Genomic DNA, 18950 nt, shown 5'->3' on the forward strand with positions numbered 1-18950 from the left:
GAAACACCTGATTTTTGAGTCACTCCTATTACAGATGAATTAGGAAGTGGAATTTTGGAAAGAGAAAAGAGATAACGCAAAAAGCAGAGTAAAAGTGGAGTTTGGTTAACCTCAAGAAATAAAGGGGAAGGATGAGGAGAAATTGGAACCCTTGTGCATTGCTGGTAGGATTGTAAGATGGTGCAGCCACTATGGAAAACAGCATAGTGGCTCCTCAAAAAATTAAAAATAGAATTACTAGATGATCCAGCAATTCCTCTTCTGGGTATATATCCAAAATAATTGAAAGCAGGACCTCAAAGAAATACTTGTATACCCAAGCTCATGGCAGCATTATTTACGATAGCCAAGAGGCAGAAACAACACAAGCGTCCACTGACAGTTGAATGGATAAACATAATGTGGTACCTACCAATACACAGTGCAATATTATTCAGGAAGGAAATTCTGACACACACCACAACATGGATGAACCTTAAGACATTATGCTAAGTGAAATAAGCCTGTCTCAAAAAGACATATACTATATGATTCTGCTTATATGAGGAATCTATAGTAGTTATATTCATAGAAAGGAGAATGGTGGTTGCCAAGGATAGGTGGGAGGGGGAAACGGGGTGTTGTTTAATGGGTATAGAGTTTCAGTTTTGTAAGATAAAAATGTACTGGAGATTGGTTCAAAAGCAATACGCAAATACCTAACCCTACTGAGCTGTACACTTAGAAATGGTGAAAATTTTAAATGTTATGTCATGAACTTTTTACCACATAAAAAGTGAAAGAAAAAAAAAGAGAGAGAGATAAAGGAAGTCAGGGCTGCGTAGGTCTGGCCCTAAGAAGGGCAGTCTGGTTTTTGTTGTGAGTAAAAGATGAATTCTTTTTTAGATTGTTGAATTTAAATAGCCTGCCCAACAGGAATATCTAGGAGGTACTAGATGTGACAGAATCTGACAGAATCAGGGCTGGAAATATAGTTTTTTATCCACACATCACAAGGATTTAACCCTCATAGATTTAATGAGCTCATCCATGGAAAGTAAGTATAATAGAATCATAAAAAAGTGACCGGTAGAATTCCAAGCTCCAGCTTTTAAGGGCAGGTAGTGAACAAAAAGACTCTGAAGAAGAGAAGCAGCAACAAAGGATTTAAAGGAAAATGCTATCCACAGGTCTAGTAAAATAAGGAAAGAGAGTGACCTAGTGGATTTGGCAACTTGGAGGCCTTTGGTTGTCTTGCCATAGTGGTTATATTGGAGTGGTGGTGTGGGTCTTCCATCACTCCCAGTGGAGTGCTCTCTCCCTGAGACACTGGTGCTCTTAACCTGTGGTTCATGGACTCTTGGGACAGGCTTCAGAGAGTCTGTGAGCCCTCAGGAAACCTAGGCAAAATGTTGTATGACTGTGCTTTTCTTCTGGGTTGAATTTCAGATTCAATTAAAGTTCCATGTGCCATAGCATATGGAGTCCTGATCCAGTATTTCTGCTATCCTGATTTCACTTAAATTATGAATATAATTTCTTTTTCTGGGCCATTTTGAGAATTTATCACTATTTATAATATTATTTTCTATGGGAAGATATCATCCAAATTCTGAAGTGACATGCAGATGAACTCATGTCACACAACGTGTAGACATACAAGCTGGAGACTTGTAACTTGCACTTTAAATTTCAGTGGTTAGTCAACAAGTTGGAGTAAGACACACGTTAAAAATCAACCCAATAGTCCAAAACAGAAAGTCTTAGTAGAGTGGCATTTTCAGTACCCCACCCCCAATCCCCTTACATTTTGACTGTTATAGGCAAAAAGCATTCTGTGTACTTACATTTGTTTAAATAATCTCTCTGTATCTCACATTCTTCATTTATAAGCAACTTAATACTTGCCGAATATTATAGAATCCAAAAAAGTGAATTATATTTACATAAACAAATTTTTATATTCTTCCCAATTTTTATATAATTGCCTTTCTGATTTTAGTACTTTTCCCACCTATCTTATGTATGTACAGTGTGAACATTTTTCTTCTGCTTGAATTAGATCGTTCTTAGTTTATATATCTGGTGAATTTTGCCACTTCACTGGAAGGACAAACCTGAATCAATGCACAGAAATCCATCTTCAGTTTTGGAACATCAGTTGAGAATGCATACCTTACTGACAGCAGGGGAGATGACCTTCGTGCCATGAGAAATGAAGGCAGTTAGTCATATTTGATTGATACTGTTGTTCCTATTGTGCCTACAGAACTAAGGCCCCATTTTAGCCTTGCGTCTGAGAGTGACACCGCAGAGCAAGAAGATCTGGATGCAGAAGACGACCGTGAGGAACAGCCTTCCAATCAAACTGTCCGGAGACCTCACGTCATCATCGAAGATGCTGTGGCCACCTCAGGGGTGAGCACGCTCAGTTCTACGGTGTCCCACGATTCGCAGGGTGCTAACCGATCTCTGAATGTACAGCTCGGCAGGATGAAAATAGAAACTAACAGGTAAGTGGTATTCCGAAGTGGGTGGGTTCCTTTTTCCTGACTGTCAGTATAAGTGCATGTGTTTTGGGGTCTCCTTTCAAGTTTGGTCCACAGAAAATACAAAATATGATTCCTTTATCTCATTCATGTCAACTGGATGTAAAGCCTTTCTTTATAAAACAAGAGAGATGTAGCTCCGCCTCTTTAATCCCATACATTTTCTGGCTTCTCCCGATCCAAGTCTTCAGCACCTTGGCCTTGACCGCTGCTTTATCTCCCAGTGCACCGAGATTTTCAGAGTAACTTTGTTGTAACCTCCTAGACTGTCTTGGATACAGAGTGAGCAGCATATACTGTCCAACCGCTGAAAGGCAGGCAGAATGGCCATGCTCTTGAAAGCCTGTGATTTGGAATATCAAGTTCTTTCAGGAGAGGAAGATCTCAGGTCTTGAGGAGATAAAACTAATGGTGTTGCAGCTTTGCATTTTAAAACCTTAAAAGGACCACGTTTTATCGATATAGTGATTTTATTTTATTCTTAATAGGATGTGTCGTATCTGGAGCTTAATTTTTCTTTGAGAATTTGGTAACACAGAATCCATATGACCGGGTTATTAAATGCACAGTAAATGTTTCCTGTGCTTCACAGATGTTGGCACAGTTCAAGGTCTGTGTCTTTATGATTTATAACTTCCTGTGTTGGCTGCAGTTGACATGAGGGCAACTGACTTTACGACTCTGCGTTTAGAGTGAAAACTTTTTTTTTTTGAGTGTATCAATAAAAGTTGTTCAAATATTTAGAAACCTTAGTTGCAAAGACTGATTGTTCACCAGGGAGATAAAACATTTATTTCCACGCGTAAGTTGAGGTTTTTAAGGTTAAGCTTGAATACCAAGCTTAGTACCAGTAGTACAAAGCTCATCCTGTATTCAGAAACATGAATTTTGGTTGCATGATTAAGTAGATCCATACATATATTCTATGATTTACGTGCAGAAATCTTTCTGAATAAAGGGAAAGTGGCTTTCTGACTTCCGTATCCCATTCTTGTCCTTTGACACCCAGCTCTTTACTTGTCATTTCTACCACTTAGTGGAAAAGAATTTAAGTCTTTTCTCCTTTAAGACTTCCATCTAAATCTTGCTGTCCCTCATTTCCTCCTCTTCTCAAGGAATAGTCCAATTATGATACTCCACCCGTTATAGTAGATGTTGACTTTAGTCACTTCTCTTTAGTAGACTCTCTGTCACCCAGTCGTGAATGGAGTTGTTTTTTATACCCCTCTTTCATCTCTAGCAGAAGAAAGTTCACTCATTCCTGTTTTGGTCCAGACACCCCACCCCTTTCTACCCATGGCTTCCAGTCAGAATTATACAGAGAGTAAAGCTACTTTATTTACCAACGAGCTGGTATATTTGCTTCTCGGGCCCTAAAACCTTCTGTCTATATATCCTGGCTTATGTCAATAGAACCTGTCTCCTAAATGCAGCCTTTTCCTTCTCTCCTTAGCCCATCTGATTTATCCGGTCTTACCACCCTGTCCTGACTGTCCACCATGCTTATGCCACCTGCAGTCCCCAAGGGCTGCTTTTAGTGAGCTGCTTCCTTCAAGTCTTCACATCCCACTTCTGAGAGTATCAGCTAGCTGAGAGCCTGCGTCCCGCATCTGCTCATCTCTGTTGAAAAGACTAGGATTTGCCACATTTCTTTATTTCATTAGTACGGTTGCATTTTTCACAAGAGCCCACACATTTATGCTTTTTCTTTACACTTAAATCTGTGACATCTATAGGATTATCGATGTCCTTTTTCTTTTTCTAGGAATATCTCCCATAGCTTCTCCATCACTCCCAGAAAAATGAGATGAGGCACAACAGTCAGTTCACACATGATTTAAAGAAAGGGCAGCTGCATTAGTAAGCAGCGGAAATAAGCGACTAGTTATGTCTATAGTGGCCCTTTAAGTTTTCAGTTGAATATTACTTGATGATAGAAGTACATTTACTACAAGGTAAACTTAGAGGAATTGTTAGTGTTTTTTTTAGGAAAGGGTGTAGCTCTCATTTTAGAAATCTTAAGGTTATATTTAGAATAGTCACCGAGGAAGGTAAATCAGGTTTATCCAGCTCTTGATTAGTGGATCATCAATAATACTAAATGGAAAAAGTAACAAAATGGCTTTAGAACGTATATTTTACTTATATTTAAGTATATGCTTACATAAAATATTCTGAAAATAATTCACTTCACACAGGGAGTTTGGATAATAACGTGGAACAATGATGCAGAGGTAAAAACCTAACTCACAAAGAGCTGAATAGTTATCTCATTTTCCTATCCTACAATTCTGAAATTACCCATCCGCACCCATCTGAGTTAAAAACTTGACCTCAGGGCAGATCCTTGCCAGACTTTTCTTGAACAGAGTGGCAGGCAATTGCATTTGAAGGTCGTCCCTACGAACTGAAGACAAAGTAAAAATAAAACCAATGGACTGGACATGTCCTTAACATAAATCATTTTGAGAGCTGGATTTGGGACAAATGAGGTAGCCTGTCAGTACGTCACTTCCAACGTTAAATTCTGACTTTTAAAGATAAAAAGGAACTAATGTAGTCTAGATAAACATAGGTTAAGTTCATGAGAATTTGCCATCATTACTCCATACATGTAAATTTGTAAGGAAGACAAAAATATATACCAGACCAAAAAATTGCCACTTAAAAATGATTAATACTGACCTGGCTATCCATATCTTTGAATAGCATTCCTTCTGGAGTAGGCAAAAGTCTCCCTTCATCCTCTGCTTCCTTCTTGCTTTCAGTTCTTACTGCTTAATCCACCTAATTGTGCATTGCTTGTGCCCAGTTGTCTTTAAACAACCTGTGTTTCTCAAACCACCTTCTCTTCCTACCTCTCAGTATGTTTTCCTTTTGTCCCACCTCTGCTACCTACTCTACAATGACCCCTTCTCCCACCTGAGGGCCTCACCTGTCTCTGTCCTGCAGGAAAGGGGTGGAGGCTGGGGGTCAGGGAAGGAACCCCGGTTAAGCCCAGGGAGGGCTCTTTTCCAGGACCTTGGCTGCAGCAGGGAAAAAACAGCTCTTATTAAAGGCCAGGCACTTAGCCACACTGTCTCACTTAATGCTCACAATAATTCTTTCAGGAAATTTTCCTTTTTACAAATAAGGAAGCTCAGAGACATTAATTAATGTGTCCAAGTTAACACAGGAAACGCATGGCTGAAACAGGATATGTACCCGGGGCTGTCTTTGAGTTGTGCCCATGCTGCCTTCAGAACATGTCAACTGATGTAGAAACAAACTTTTGTGGTCCTGAGTTCAATCTATCAATACTCAGAAAATGAAACAAATACAGTTTGCAAAGAGCTGCAGGGAATGCAACAATTTATCTTGATGATCTTAGGAGTAATTAGGTATCTTAAATTACAATTCTGAATCCAAGTTAGTCAAAGATAGTTTCCTAAAAAAATCAGAGCACCTATCTTCTTAACTTGGAATATATTTTCAAAGAACAGTTTGAGAAATGGTGAGTAGTCACCAGTTGGCTCTGTTGCATAGTGAAACTTTTGTAGCTAAAAACAATGGTATAAATGCTATCTATCTTAGTTTCTCCTTGTTTCTTTGGAGATTGCATCCGATGCCAACTAGGAACTGAATGTACCAGGAACACAGGTGTCTTTTACTGTAATAAATTGTTTTTAATTTAAATATTCACCGTATTGTTTGATCACATTTTGTACTCTAGGGGACCTCACCTATGGTTACTTCTCAAATTTTCATAGTTTAAAAAATGTGCCTACCTTTTTGCTTTGCATTGATTATTACATTACCCATATTGACCAACTATTTTTTTCAATAAGAAGTCATACATGATATATATATCATGGACATAAAAAGAAGTGCTAGAAAAAAATCTCTGAAGATTTTGGCAGACAGTTGGGGATGGGGACTTTGAATTCTTGTCTGAAAGTACCCTGTCTTCTAGAGTTTTGCTACTCAACATGGGGTGTGTGGACCAGCCACTGGAGTAACACTTGGGAGCTCTTTAGAAAGGCAGCATCTCAGACCTTTCCCAAGAGCTACTGGCTCACAATCTGCATTTCAGTGAAATTCCAAGGGTGTAGATGCTCATTGTACCGTGAGAAGCCCAAGTCTAGAAGGTCACTCTGTATGTGGCTGCTGCAGCTTTATTCTCCTGTCAACCAATACCATTTTCTTCTCCAGATTACTGGAAGAATTGATTCAGAAAGAGAAAGAATTACAAGCACTCCTTCATCGAGCTATTGAAGAAAAAGACCACGAAATTAAGCACCTGAAGCTTAAGTCCCAACCAATAGGTGAATAAGCAAAAAATCTTGAAGTAAATTGTTCAACCAGGCTGTCACAAAAAGCTGAAGAAGGCAATAGGCAGTTTTATTTTATGGCTTAATCACTTGTACCACCACTGCAAGCAGAAATTGCTTTAAAAAAAACACCCAGTTTTTAATCGTAGGAAAGCATCATATATTATTGAGGTAGATAAGGCACTCCACTGGCCTTTCTTTTTAAAGATTTCACAATGAGATTGATTACTAGATTAGATAATTTTTGTCATTTTTGCATTTGTATTCTGTATTCTAGTTTTTTTATATTATTGCATATAGTGGACAAAGATAATTCTCTAGTTGGTTCTCTGCTAATTATGCTCATCTTTGTTGCATGAAAAACACACAGTACAGTGTTGATGCACCAAGTTTATTCTAAGAAACTATGAAATTGATATGAAAGCATCATATCAATGGTGGGAGTATCATTACACTCTTGCCTCTGACTTTCTATTTATTAGTAATGAAGTGGTCTTTATGCATTTTATTTATAACTCATACTGCCAATCTCAGGTGTTTCTACTGATTATTCTCTGAAAGAGCAAAATCTTTTAAAGTATGAATAAATGTCTGTTGACTGGGAGGGTCTCAGATGACCTCTGTTAGGTGACACTGAGAATGTCCACCCCTCTCCCCCAAATGCTCCTCTAGATATTCCTGGATTGCCTGTGTATTGTTTAACTTCTCCTGGCACAAATGCTGAAACTTCTGAACTTACTGACTGGCTGAGAGAAAATGGAGCTGATGAAGACACTATAAGTCGGGTAAAGCAGACTCTTTGTGGGACAAGCATTCTTTCACTTCATCTCATAGTCATTGAGTGCCTGTGTGCCAGGCACAGGGATAGACAGGGAGTGAGCAATACAGACCCAGCCCTGCCCTCCGGAGGCTTATAGACTAGGCCAGGCAGATGGTAATCAAATGATTCCACAGATGAAAGTATAATTATGTCCTGATAAATTCTATGAAGATAAATTCTATGAAGGTTGTCAGGTGAGACAGAGCGAGGGAGAGGTTGGGAAAGGTTCTTTGAGAAGGTGATGAATGAGCTGAAGTCTAAAGGAATATGTAGGAATAAACTAGGCCATCTGTATGTAAGTTTTTTGGGGGCAGACCAGAAGGGGAAATCATTCAAAGGTGGGGGTACAGAATGTACACATGCAGTGAGCTTTGTGGTCCAGGACCCTTGAGGACTATTATCATTTTGAATAGGAAATAACAAACAGTGGAAAAATCAAGACAGAACTAGAATTCAAGTTTTTCTGTTTTCAGTTCTCTCTTTTGTTTGTTAACTTTTTAATTCTCTAATGGTATTATACTCCACTGGGCAGCGGCTATTTATTGATACTTAATGAAACAGATATAGTTAGTGAACTTATATCAAGAACAAACACTTTGTATATAAACCATATTATAATAACTTAATTCTTCTCTACTCTTTATAGACTTGTAATCAGCATGAATATCATAGCATTTGTTTATGTTTTAAGATTACATATATGTATACACATATATACACAATAAGAGGTTATATTTTTATTATTTTATAGAAAAGGCCTCTTGATACAATATAATATTGATTTCAGTTTTATTTAAATTTTAAAAATAACTAAGAATATCTGATATCTGATCATTTATTGAACCTCTAAATAAAATGTAGGGTCTCCTTAGAAATCTGCATTTAACAAGTTACTACTACATACATTTAAACAACTCTCTTGCCTATGGAAAATAAGGCATCCAATCAAGTTCTCCAAAATATTTATTTCTTGAACTGAGATTCAAATCTCGATTAAAGTAGTAACTGATTATCCACTAAATCACTGACTCTTTTTTAAGAGTTAACATTAAAAGCTTAAGTTTAAATCAGGACTCTGATTTTTCTAATAATTATTAGAAAGTACTTTTTATGAGACATGAAAAGTAAGTTTAGAAATTAAGTATAAGTAATACCTTTCCAAGACCACTTTTTATCTACTTCAGGAAAATAAAGCTACATAGTAGCAGACCTCTTAAAGGCAAACATTGTCTTATGAGCAGCAGATGTTGTTACAAGTGAGTCTTTTGTGTTCATTAGAAGACCATTCAGAAATTCTATGTTGCTTATAATCTTATGCATTTGGAAATCATATGGATGCATCTCATTGTAATTATTTTGTAACGGGGGAACTTTCCCCTAATAAATCCAGAAGGTTGTTTCTAGTGGCTTGCCTTTTAGATTCATTTTTAATTATTGCCAATGTTTTACATTATGCATAGAGTTTGCTTTTTATTAAAGGTATATGAAACTCCCAACTTTTGTGCACATTTTACTTTCTCCACAGTTTTTGGCTGAGGATTATTCACTAGTGGATATTCTCTACTATGTTACACGTGATGACTTAAAATGTCTGAGACTAAGGTAATACTTTTCTTTCCATTCAGTTGTCATGATGTCAAGAACGCTGGGCTGAGATTAAGAAGTTTGGGTTCTTGCCCTGGCTGGGTCCCTCACTAGCTCTAACCAGCTCTCTAATCCTGGACTCACCTCTCTGGTTCTCAGTTGTTCCAAGTAAACTGAGTTAGTTGGACCAGACTCTTCTTGAGGACTCTGATAACCAATATTTCTATATTAATAAATGCAAATCACCTAAAAGAATATTTTGGATAATATAAGACCGTGCAGTTATTCTAAAGGTGCCTTAAACAGATGCTCTAATTTAGTTCATGATTGTGCCATATTTAGAAATATTAGGATGAGGTGATGATTTGCCATCCAAATCCCTGATATAATCTGATATCGTTTTGTATAATAATTACTTCTTTCTATGAAGCCACGCACATACATAACTTACATGGACCTCCAAAAAGACACATTTCAAAAGTGCTGAAAATCTAAAATGATGCTTTCGGACCTGATAGTCCGTGGGGGTGGAAAGGAAAGGCATTGGAGGGATAATGAGAAAATATATACAAAAAGAATACAGAATGACCGATAAGACTTGGGGATCTTCACGTTCTGATCAGAGCAGCTGAAAGCTAAGCAGTCACTTTTCTATTTCAAGGGCAATGTTTCAAATGAAGTGCTCTCTTCACCATGTTCTTGTGTCTTTAAACAGGGGAGGGATGCTCTGCACGCTGTGGAAAGCCATCACTGACTTTCGGGACAAACAGACTTGACTTGATTATCGCTCAATTTGTTTCCAGCCTTCCATGGAGATTCTAAAAATTAACACAGAACTGATCTTTCTTAAGGGAGGGAGAATCAAAGGGAGAGAAGAAAGAAGCTGCACTTTAAATCCAGTATTTGTTTACTTGTGTTTAAAAAAATAGACAAAATACACTGAAATTTCCTAACTGCTTCTATTTCTATAACTGTCAAGGACTCTTTGTAAGGACTCTCAAAATAATCCTAAACATTAGGACATATGGGTGTTTAGGATTATTTTAGTCTAAACATTTTTATGGAAATATTTTGAACTCAGCAGCTATTGTACTTCAGCCAAATGTTTATTTCACACAAAATGGATATAACATTTCATGTGATTGTGCATCACTGGAACAAAACTAAAATGTGACCATAACTTTTTAGGCTGTGTGTGTTTGTAATATGCTCTGATAATCTGAGTAGAAATGCATAATTTCAATTATTGTATAAAGTTTATGTTTTTTTTAAGTATGCAGAATCTGAGAGCAATGGTTTTTTTCTTACTTATCTGTATTAATTGTAATATTGACTGTATTTTGTAACTTAAGTTTCTGGCCTATAGTACATTTATTTGAGTCATGTTTGTACTACTGAACTGTACCAGTTGCACATGCCCAAATCATAGTAATGTTAGCTTGTTCTAAAGCTATCCATTGTGTCATACTTACTCTAAAAAGTAAAAAGACTGTCAACATACTGTTTTGATAAATTCTGAGGTATTCTTATTTTGTGTTGACTGACTAGATAAACCACTGTGTCAAATTTCTTATTGTTTCTTCAGCTATAACATTAAATACATTCTGTCTTCTATTCAAGTAACCAAAGAACACCTGACATCCATGTTGTTCCTCAGGTAACAGAGTGGTAAGAAAGAGCAAAGAAAAAAGTAAAAGTCAGTGTATTTTTCTCAAGGCCCTAAGTTATTATGAATGACCACTGTGAGTCTCAAGGGTCTGCAAGTAGTATTCTAGTGGAGAACACTGCATTTTCTACCTCCTTGATTTTAGTTTTCATAGTGAGGGAAATGTTTTTATTTTAAGCTGAATATTATATTTTGTAAGTCTGCCCATATTCATAGGATGAAGTCTGAAGTTCCTAGATGGATGATCAGTGAGATAAACAAACTTCTTAAATACAGAGGAAACTGTTTATTACACAAGATAAAATATAACATAGAGCTGTCTGTTCATGTATCATGACTTGACCCATATACAACAATCTTCAGTAAAACAGCAGCCATCTTTATTTCTATGTGAAAACCAAATACATGTATACATTTTTTTTTTATTCTGAAAATAATTTTATTATTTTACAGTTATTCAGGAAAGTTCCTGGGTTTCTGTGACCAAAATTTGGTCACCACAGAACAAAAGATTAGAGCAGATCAGTCAGTTCACCAGTTTTCTCTCTTCTTTGGGTGGTGAGAGCAGGCAGTGAAGACATCATGTGCCCAAATATGTTTTATATTACATTAGATTATACAGAAAGTTCTCAACAGTATCTTCTCATTTGCTATTTGTAACAACGTAACTGCATTTTGTTTCTACTTCTCAATCCTGAGGACACATAGTTGCCTCTTGCATCCTGAAGGGAAATTTCAAAGGGGATGAGTTACAAATTAAATGATATGTCATTTCGCTCATATTTAAACACACGGTAACTCCCTCATCAGCTCCCCGATTGTTATGGTTAAGTGATTCTTTTAGACCATATATAGGATCAAGCTACCTAAGTTCAACCAACTGTTTTCAGTCTTTTCTTGGGATCTTCCTTCTGCCCCGTCTTCGTGGACAAAAATTCCTCTACCCTTACATGGTTCATCATACATTTCCAGACCAGCATCATTCGGTTTTTGTCAGTATTTTGGGTCTTAGTCACAAAAGAAGGGAGTTCCATTATGGCCCAAATTTCATGAAAGGTTTCGCTTGAAATGCCTTCAGTATCAATCAAGGCCAGTGATTCTATACCCAGCTTCACATTAAAATGACCTAGATGCTTTAAAAAAAAATATTGACGCCACTACCGAGAGAAACTGTTTTTATAGGTCTGAGGTAGGGCTCAGAGATCCTATTAAAAAGCTCTACAGATGATTTAACACGATCACATTCTACCTCTTTATTGCAAGTGACACCCAGAGAGATAAATGGAGAGACTTTTCATAGGTGTGGTAGCAAGATGGTTACCATTCATTGTTCGTTTGGTATGATGAGAATCTAAACACATAGGCCTGGAGCAAAACTATCACCTTTTGACCTTGGGCCAATTAATTAAACTCTCCAAGTCTCAGTTTCCTCATCTGAAATGGAGGAAACAGGAGAAAACATAAAATGGTTTGACAATGAGTAATTGTTGTTAACCTACTGGCCTGTCTACTATGTGTGAAGCACTGTAACAGTAGGAGAGATACAAATGAAAACCATTAAGTTCAGAATATGGGCAATGCACTTTATGTCATCAAGGACACCTGCAATTTGTAAACAAAATAATTGAGGAGCCAGACTTTCTAGACACCCTATAGACAAACAGAAGACCAAGTCCCTTCCATCAATAATTCATGTCAGATTGAAGAGACAAATATACAATAACAAATCACACTTAATCTACGAGTATTTTAAAGGCTGGTGAGGGGCAAGCACAGAAGCCCCTGCAGAGGTTCAGAGGACAAGCTTGCCTGGAGCTAGGGCAGGTGGAACAGGCTTCACTGAGGAGGTAGACCTCAACCTGGGCCTTAGAGAGAAAGAATGGTTAAATAAGCAGAACCAGGGAAGTCAATCAGAGCACAGAGCTCCAAGAATGAAGGCAGAAAACAGGAATTAGCAAAGTTCTGAAGAAAGTGAACAACTTTTATATTGCATTAGAGCGTACAAAAATTTTAACTCACATTTGACTGGAAATATGAGTTATAGAGATGAAATATGGAAAATAGGATAGTTGAGAGCTCAAGGTCTGATTGGGCGTGGTCCGGAAAGTGGAGTTTAGTATTGTCTTGAAATGGGGAATCTATTAAGATTTTTGAGCAAGCGAGAGGGTGTGGATATAGTAGTGTATGAGAAGATTAATTGGGCAAGATGGTTTTGGTTAAATTAGAGGGAACCAATGGGACAGAACAGTTCAGAGAGTGTTTCAGATGTGAAGGAGGGTCGAGGCGGAGTGAGAGCAATAGGAATTGAAAGGGTGAGATTAAAACAATGAATTGACAAAATTGGGGAACTACAATTTGGGCAGTGATGATGAGGAAAGGATAGATGTTGAGCCGATGTAAGAGAAGAATCCAAAAATAGGCAAGTTTGGAGGGGGAAATGCTTTGGGACATGATGAATTAATAGCAGATGAATCAATGCTAGAAATGTACAGAGACCATTGAGACTGTATTGGTGGAAATCAGGACTGAAGTCAAGTGTATGTATTCTGGACCTAGGAGTCATCTGGATGGAAATCATAGTAAATAAAAGTTGTGAAAAGGTAGAAAGGTTGTGGCCTAATATTTTGGGAGGAGGAAGGTTTCAGGATGGCTTAGGAAAGAGGAGGAATTTAAGTCAGCAAAGGAGACAAAAGGACTGGCCATTGAGAAATAAGGAAAACCAAGCCAGTGGTGTAAGAAAGAGGAAGACAATCAGAGGATGGGGTGCTGCAGAAAGTCTTGGGGAATGACAGATTAAAAAATAATAGGTGATTTGATTGTGCCTTGGAAAGTTTTTATACACAAGCAAGAAGAGTACAGCTGGTTAAACAAAGAAAATAATGGCACCAGAATCCACACATGTATTAACCTTTGGTGAATAAAATGTATGATGATAGATTTGGGAGGGTGGGGAGTCAAAGGAAGAAATTTTCAGAATCTGAGTTTGTTGGGACAGAGCCCCTGAATGAAGAGGCATAATGGGAGCAGGTAGATAAGAGAGATGAGGTTTCAAACGCAGCAGGAGGGGAGCAGATGTCATCAAGAGGTCTAGCTCCTCCCCCTGGAAATCAACTATGGTGACTGAGAGATTTTAAGATGGATGTGGGAGTTCAAGATGGCTTCTGTGTTCTAAGTAAACTGTAACACAAAGTGCAATGTGATGGCACATGACATTTAACACATATCATCCATTCCCACATTTTCATGCAACAGTCCACTGTTTACAGACATAGCATTAAATTTGTACAAGGCCCAAGAAAATGCAGGATTTGGGTGTGTTTTTTATTGCACTAATTTTTTGTTTAACTTGTAACAGACTGAAACATAAGTTAGCAAAAGAATGGGAAACAGGATAAGCACACACCAAAAACAAACAAAAATGCACACACAAAAATAAACAGTTTCTTAATTTGGGAGAATTGTATGTGGGGGGGTGTCAAAGACAGTACTTCTTGCTTACTAAATCAGAAGGTTGAAAACAAATCTCTTTCCAGAGTTCTTCCAGGTTCAGCTCACTAAATTCAGCTAAGAGAGTCTTTCTGATGTTCACGGGAAAGTGTCTTACACTCTTATGACTTAATGCAGTAAAAAAATATCTTTGCTAGGGTCCAAGCTAAGGTTTTTCATTTTATTGATTAAAATAAATCTATGGTGCTTCATTTCATTGATTAGAAGTCTGATAAGTGATTTAAATGTGATTTAGGAAATTCACATTGTGAAATGATGTTTGCCTAATCTGTAGAAATAGCATTAAGGAAAAATCTGTAACTACAAACCAAAGCAAAGGGTTCCTTAATCAAAATCTCTACCTAGTCAGCCAGTGAACCAGTAAACCAAATAAAAACAGTCCATTCCTGGGCTCAGAGTGGCAGGTTTCTCATGAAAGGATGGTGAGAACTGTAACTCTCGCAAGAAATCCAGCACTTTTCTCAGACACTCTTGGGCATCCAATTCGGCTGAAGTCCTCCAGAGAATTTTAAACTGTTGGGAGCTTGCTGGTTGTTCAGACAACCGAGGCTGTGGGAGTGCATTTCTGTGTAACTAGACAGAACTGGTGGCTGCTAGATTTTGTTCCTTATGTTTCCATTTATGCAGGCTATTTTTTTCCCTCTGCTCTTGTTACTTATCATTTACTTGCCCGTTACAGCAGAAATAGGTTTCTCCTCAACTAACAATCTGTTTCTTGAAAAAAAACACACACACACAACAATTGTTGCCTATTGCTGCTCTTCCTGATCCTCCCAGCAAGCCAGAAGTCACAAGGTAGTTACTAATCGGAAATCAAGAATAAGAGAAGCCACTTTCACTACCTTGTGTGCCCTGGGGCTCATCTGATACAAAGGCCTGGCGAAAAGACTGGTCACCAGCCATGGCGTCCTAAAACGCAGTTCGAGACTGGATCCTCGTGTGGAATCCAGCCCACGGATCTTAATTGTGGAATCCAACCCACGTACTTCGGCTTTTCACGTGGCATCATACTCTTGCATTGTCACCATGAACTTCAGAACTGACCCGGCTGCTTCAGAGTTCGGACTGGAATAGAGCTGGGCTGATCCTCGGACCGTTCCAGTCCCAGGCCCGAGAGCCACCAAGCGTCGCCGACCCCATTCTAGACTTTCAGGAGCCGGCAGCGGTTTACGGCAGTGGCTAGAAACTCCGGGGCCAGGTACTTGGCTCCGCCCGCGGCTCCTGCAGCCAAGGCTCGGCAGCGTCCGTCGGAGCGGCTGCCACGCCGCACCTGCCCTGGAGGGGGCGCGCTCGGGCCCAGGCCGCTCCGGCTCCCCGGCCCTGCGGGCTCTCCCTCCCTCCCCCTCCTCCCTGCGCCCTCCCCTGACAGCGCTCACCTGGCTGGGCCAGCAGCCCCGCAGGCGGGGGCCGGCGGGAGCTCAGCCGAGGAAGAGGGCGGAGCGGCTGTCCCGGCGCGTCATCGGAGCACCATGGCGGAGCTAAGAGCTGGCGGCGACAGCCACAGGGGCGGCGACGGTGCTTTGCAGAGCGAAACAGGTGACCGCGCGGCGGGGGCAGGCGGGGGTCCCGCGGGCGCGGGGCGGCGAGCCGGGGTGCTGGGCTCGCGCGGTGAGCCGGTGGTCCCCTTTCCCGCCCGCGCGGCCGCGGCCCGGAACGGCCGGCCCGGCGCGCCGCGCACCCGGGCTGGGAGCGCCTTCCCTCCGCCCTCCGCCGCCGCTCGGCGGCCGCCCGGGCCGGCCGTGCCCCAGTGCCCCCGGCGCCCAGCCCCAGTCGCCCCGTTGCGCTCCACCTCGACTTTCCTACAACAGGTGGAGACACGCCAGGGGGCGCGGGCGGGAGGAAGAAATAGAGAAACGCTGGCCGCTCTCCTCCCACCTGCCCGGCTGGGTCTAATTCAGTTGCATAGGGAAATCATATCCCCAAACCAAACAACCGGCCGGAAAATCCTCGGCCAGGTGCGACTGGCAGCATTCTCGGTCTCTGGGCGCCCCCTCCGGTGTGTCCCGGTCGCACCGGGCGCCGTAGTCGCCCAACGCCTGTGGCGCAGCCCGCCGCTGGGGTCGTGCGATGAGCGGTGCCCCCACCCCCCCGCCCTGGTGTCCGCAGTTACGATCGGCTCCCGAGAAGACCGCGGTTGGGTGCAGGAGAGGACAGGGGCTGGTTGCAGGATGGTGGGGGCCTGCGGGGACCACTAGAAGGGCTCAGAGATTCATTGACTTCGAAGGGTCCTGAGCTCACGTTTTGAGTCCGTGCACCAACTCCAGGTGGGAACAGTGGCTCAGCTCATCAGGGCTCAGTGTTGAGGACCGTCCCCCCCCTCGCCGTCCAACACCACCCCGCAGCCTCACTGAAGGGCAGGCGCTTACGTCTTCAGTACAAACAGCAAGTCTCCCCTGCACCCCCACCCTCACCCCGACTTATATGTGGACGATTTTCCCTCTCGTGATAGTTTTTTTCTCGAGTCTTGCAAATCCGTGCCTCTCGTAGTCCCCCCTCTTATTCTATTCTTGGCTGGTAAACTCTTTCTGGTACCTTCCTACACTTGAGATGAGGGCAGTGAGGCAGTTTCTTATTTTTAAAAGATTCAAATTGCACCCTCCTCAATTGCAGCGTATTTTCTGCTTATGTACACACGTGATGGGAAACAATTATTTCCTAAATGTAAGGCTTGCCCGCCCCAAAGAGGTATTTATTTAGATGGTATGCTTATTTTAATGTGAAAGGTCCAGAAAATCTATAACAGTATTTGCAAATTATGTATCTGCTCTGCTAGGAAGAGTTGGGGCACCCAAAGTCGAATAACTTAATCTCTCCAGCCAAAATACCTGACGTTAAATATAACAAAGTGTCTTGAACTTGCTTACTTTGAAGTCACGCTGCTTCCTGTTGGGTGGTTTATTTTCATGTGTTTGAGAGATCGGTAGATCATTATTTCGGTTTGGGGTGGGGAAGGGGTGGCTAAAATGAGATGCCTTTGTAATTGCTGCAGGGAACTTGATGAACTGGGTGCCAGGGATTAGGCTCGCCCAAGTGAGGGCAACAGGAGGGCAGCGTCCTCCTTGTAAATATAAATGGTTTGGTGCCTACTCTCCATAGAGTAACTGCTGCTGAAGCAAAATTTGTGCTTAAAAAAAATCAAAACTTTCTAGAATCTGCACATGAACAATTTGTTCAGATATAAGTGAACTACAAACTAGCCTATTCAGTGCCTAGATATCTTGAATAATGAACCAAGGCTTCTAACATTAACATACAAATCAACCATGTAGCTGTCAGTAAAATATTTTCTTGTATGAAGAGGGGGAATTTAACTGACTGCCATATCCTTCACAGAAAACAGTTGTTTCACACCTTCGCCTAGACACTTCAATTTCCAAGGGACAACTTGTATATGTAGCCTTTTGAATAATTGTACTTTATCATTCAACTAAAACTTATTTCTGGCACACATCTTTTCTTGTTTTTCTAGCCCTTGATTACTGTTAATGTTTTTAGTGCTCAGAAGCACCTATGTGAGCAGGTGCCAAAGAAAGAAGGTGAAAATGTTTAACTATCGAGGTAGCAATATTTTGAACCAACAAGTACAGGTTACCTGAATTTTAACAACTTAAGTTTTCCATATATTTAAAATACGTTTTCTATACCTCAGTATAGGACTTAAATATTGTGCTCTATTCCTATGGCCATATTTCACATGATATACATCCAAATATTGAAAGTCTCTTTTTTTTTTTTAATAATCACAGGTTTGTATAGAGGTGATGTTTGTTTGTTTTTGGGGGAGGTGAGGACCTGTCTTTTTTACCATCAAGAGGTAAAATATTGATATTCCTTTGGAAAATTGCCACCTCAGTGGCAACATTTGTTGAGGAAATCTATTTAATTCTGTGTTTAGATCTGGTTATTATTAGGTAGAGTCACATTTTGAAATGTCTCCCTTAGTTTTTTATGTCCCTGTGCAAAGACTGTGGTCCAATTTTAGGGCGATTTAGATTAGAATCTCAGATGATTATTAAAGTAACACCTGTAGTGTGTTCATAATTACATACATATGTATGTATGTGTATCAAAGATGGGTTTAAAATTAGTGGTATACTGCCTATGAAATGAGACATGTTAAGAATATCAAAAAGTACTATTTAAATCCAACATTTCAAAAACTATATTTCTGTCAGCATACTCGAATATTTATCTTCTACTCAAAGGTTGTCAAATCACATGCTGTGTGAAGTTACATGTTTTTCTTGAGAATGAACAGTTCTTTCAATATATTTTTCAATAGCCGAAGGTAAGCAAGAACAGAAAAAAATAATTGACTTGGAAATAAGAATTTTTCAATTTCTCCACTAGAGGACGTTAAGTCCTTTTCAGGTTATTATTTTGAACAGTCACATTGACTGATATTCACAAAACTGTCTCTGCCCAAACTTTGTATACTTAATTTTATGCTCATGCCCAATAACTATCGAAAGTGAGTGTGCAGAGCTAACTTCTCAATTCTATAACTTCTTTTTAAAAAGCCTACTGAATTAAGA

General features: G+C 40.0%; 2 protein-coding genes across 5 annotated transcripts in view; both read left to right on the forward strand.

The window, feature by feature from the left end:
• The window catches only part of MAP3K5 (mitogen-activated protein kinase kinase kinase 5), a 178298-nt gene extending 167558 nt beyond the window's left edge, over positions 1–10740 (forward strand). Inside the window, exons 26-30 of the mRNA XM_081044707.1 lie at positions 2249–2492; positions 6720–6832; positions 7511–7623; positions 9184–9260; positions 9958–10740. Of these exons, the coding sequence (XP_080900833.1) occupies positions 2249–2492; positions 6720–6832; positions 7511–7623; positions 9184–9260; positions 9958–10018 (608 nt within the window). The 3' untranslated portion in view covers positions 10019–10740. The remainder of the gene's footprint in view (positions 1–2248; positions 2493–6719; positions 6833–7510; positions 7624–9183; positions 9261–9957) is intronic.
• Positions 10741–15585: 4845 nt separating this feature from the next.
• Positions 15586–18950, forward strand: part of MAP7 (microtubule associated protein 7) — a 154140-nt gene continuing 150775 nt past the window's right edge. For 2 of the 4 annotated variants that reach the window (XM_081044721.1, XM_081044709.1), the window contains exon 1: positions 15794–15951. In XM_081044721.1, coding sequence (XP_080900847.1) covers positions 15885–15951 — 67 coding nt within the window. In that variant the 5' untranslated portion in view covers positions 15794–15884. Of the gene's footprint in view, positions 15952–18950 lie in introns of all 4 variants that reach the window. The other 2 variants (XM_081044712.1, XM_081044717.1) reach the window with 2 other exon arrangements.

This window comes from Rhinolophus hipposideros (assembly GCF_964194185.1).
Source record: "Rhinolophus hipposideros genome assembly, chromosome: 3".
NCBI lineage: Eukaryota > Metazoa > Chordata > Mammalia > Chiroptera > Rhinolophidae > Rhinolophus > Rhinolophus hipposideros.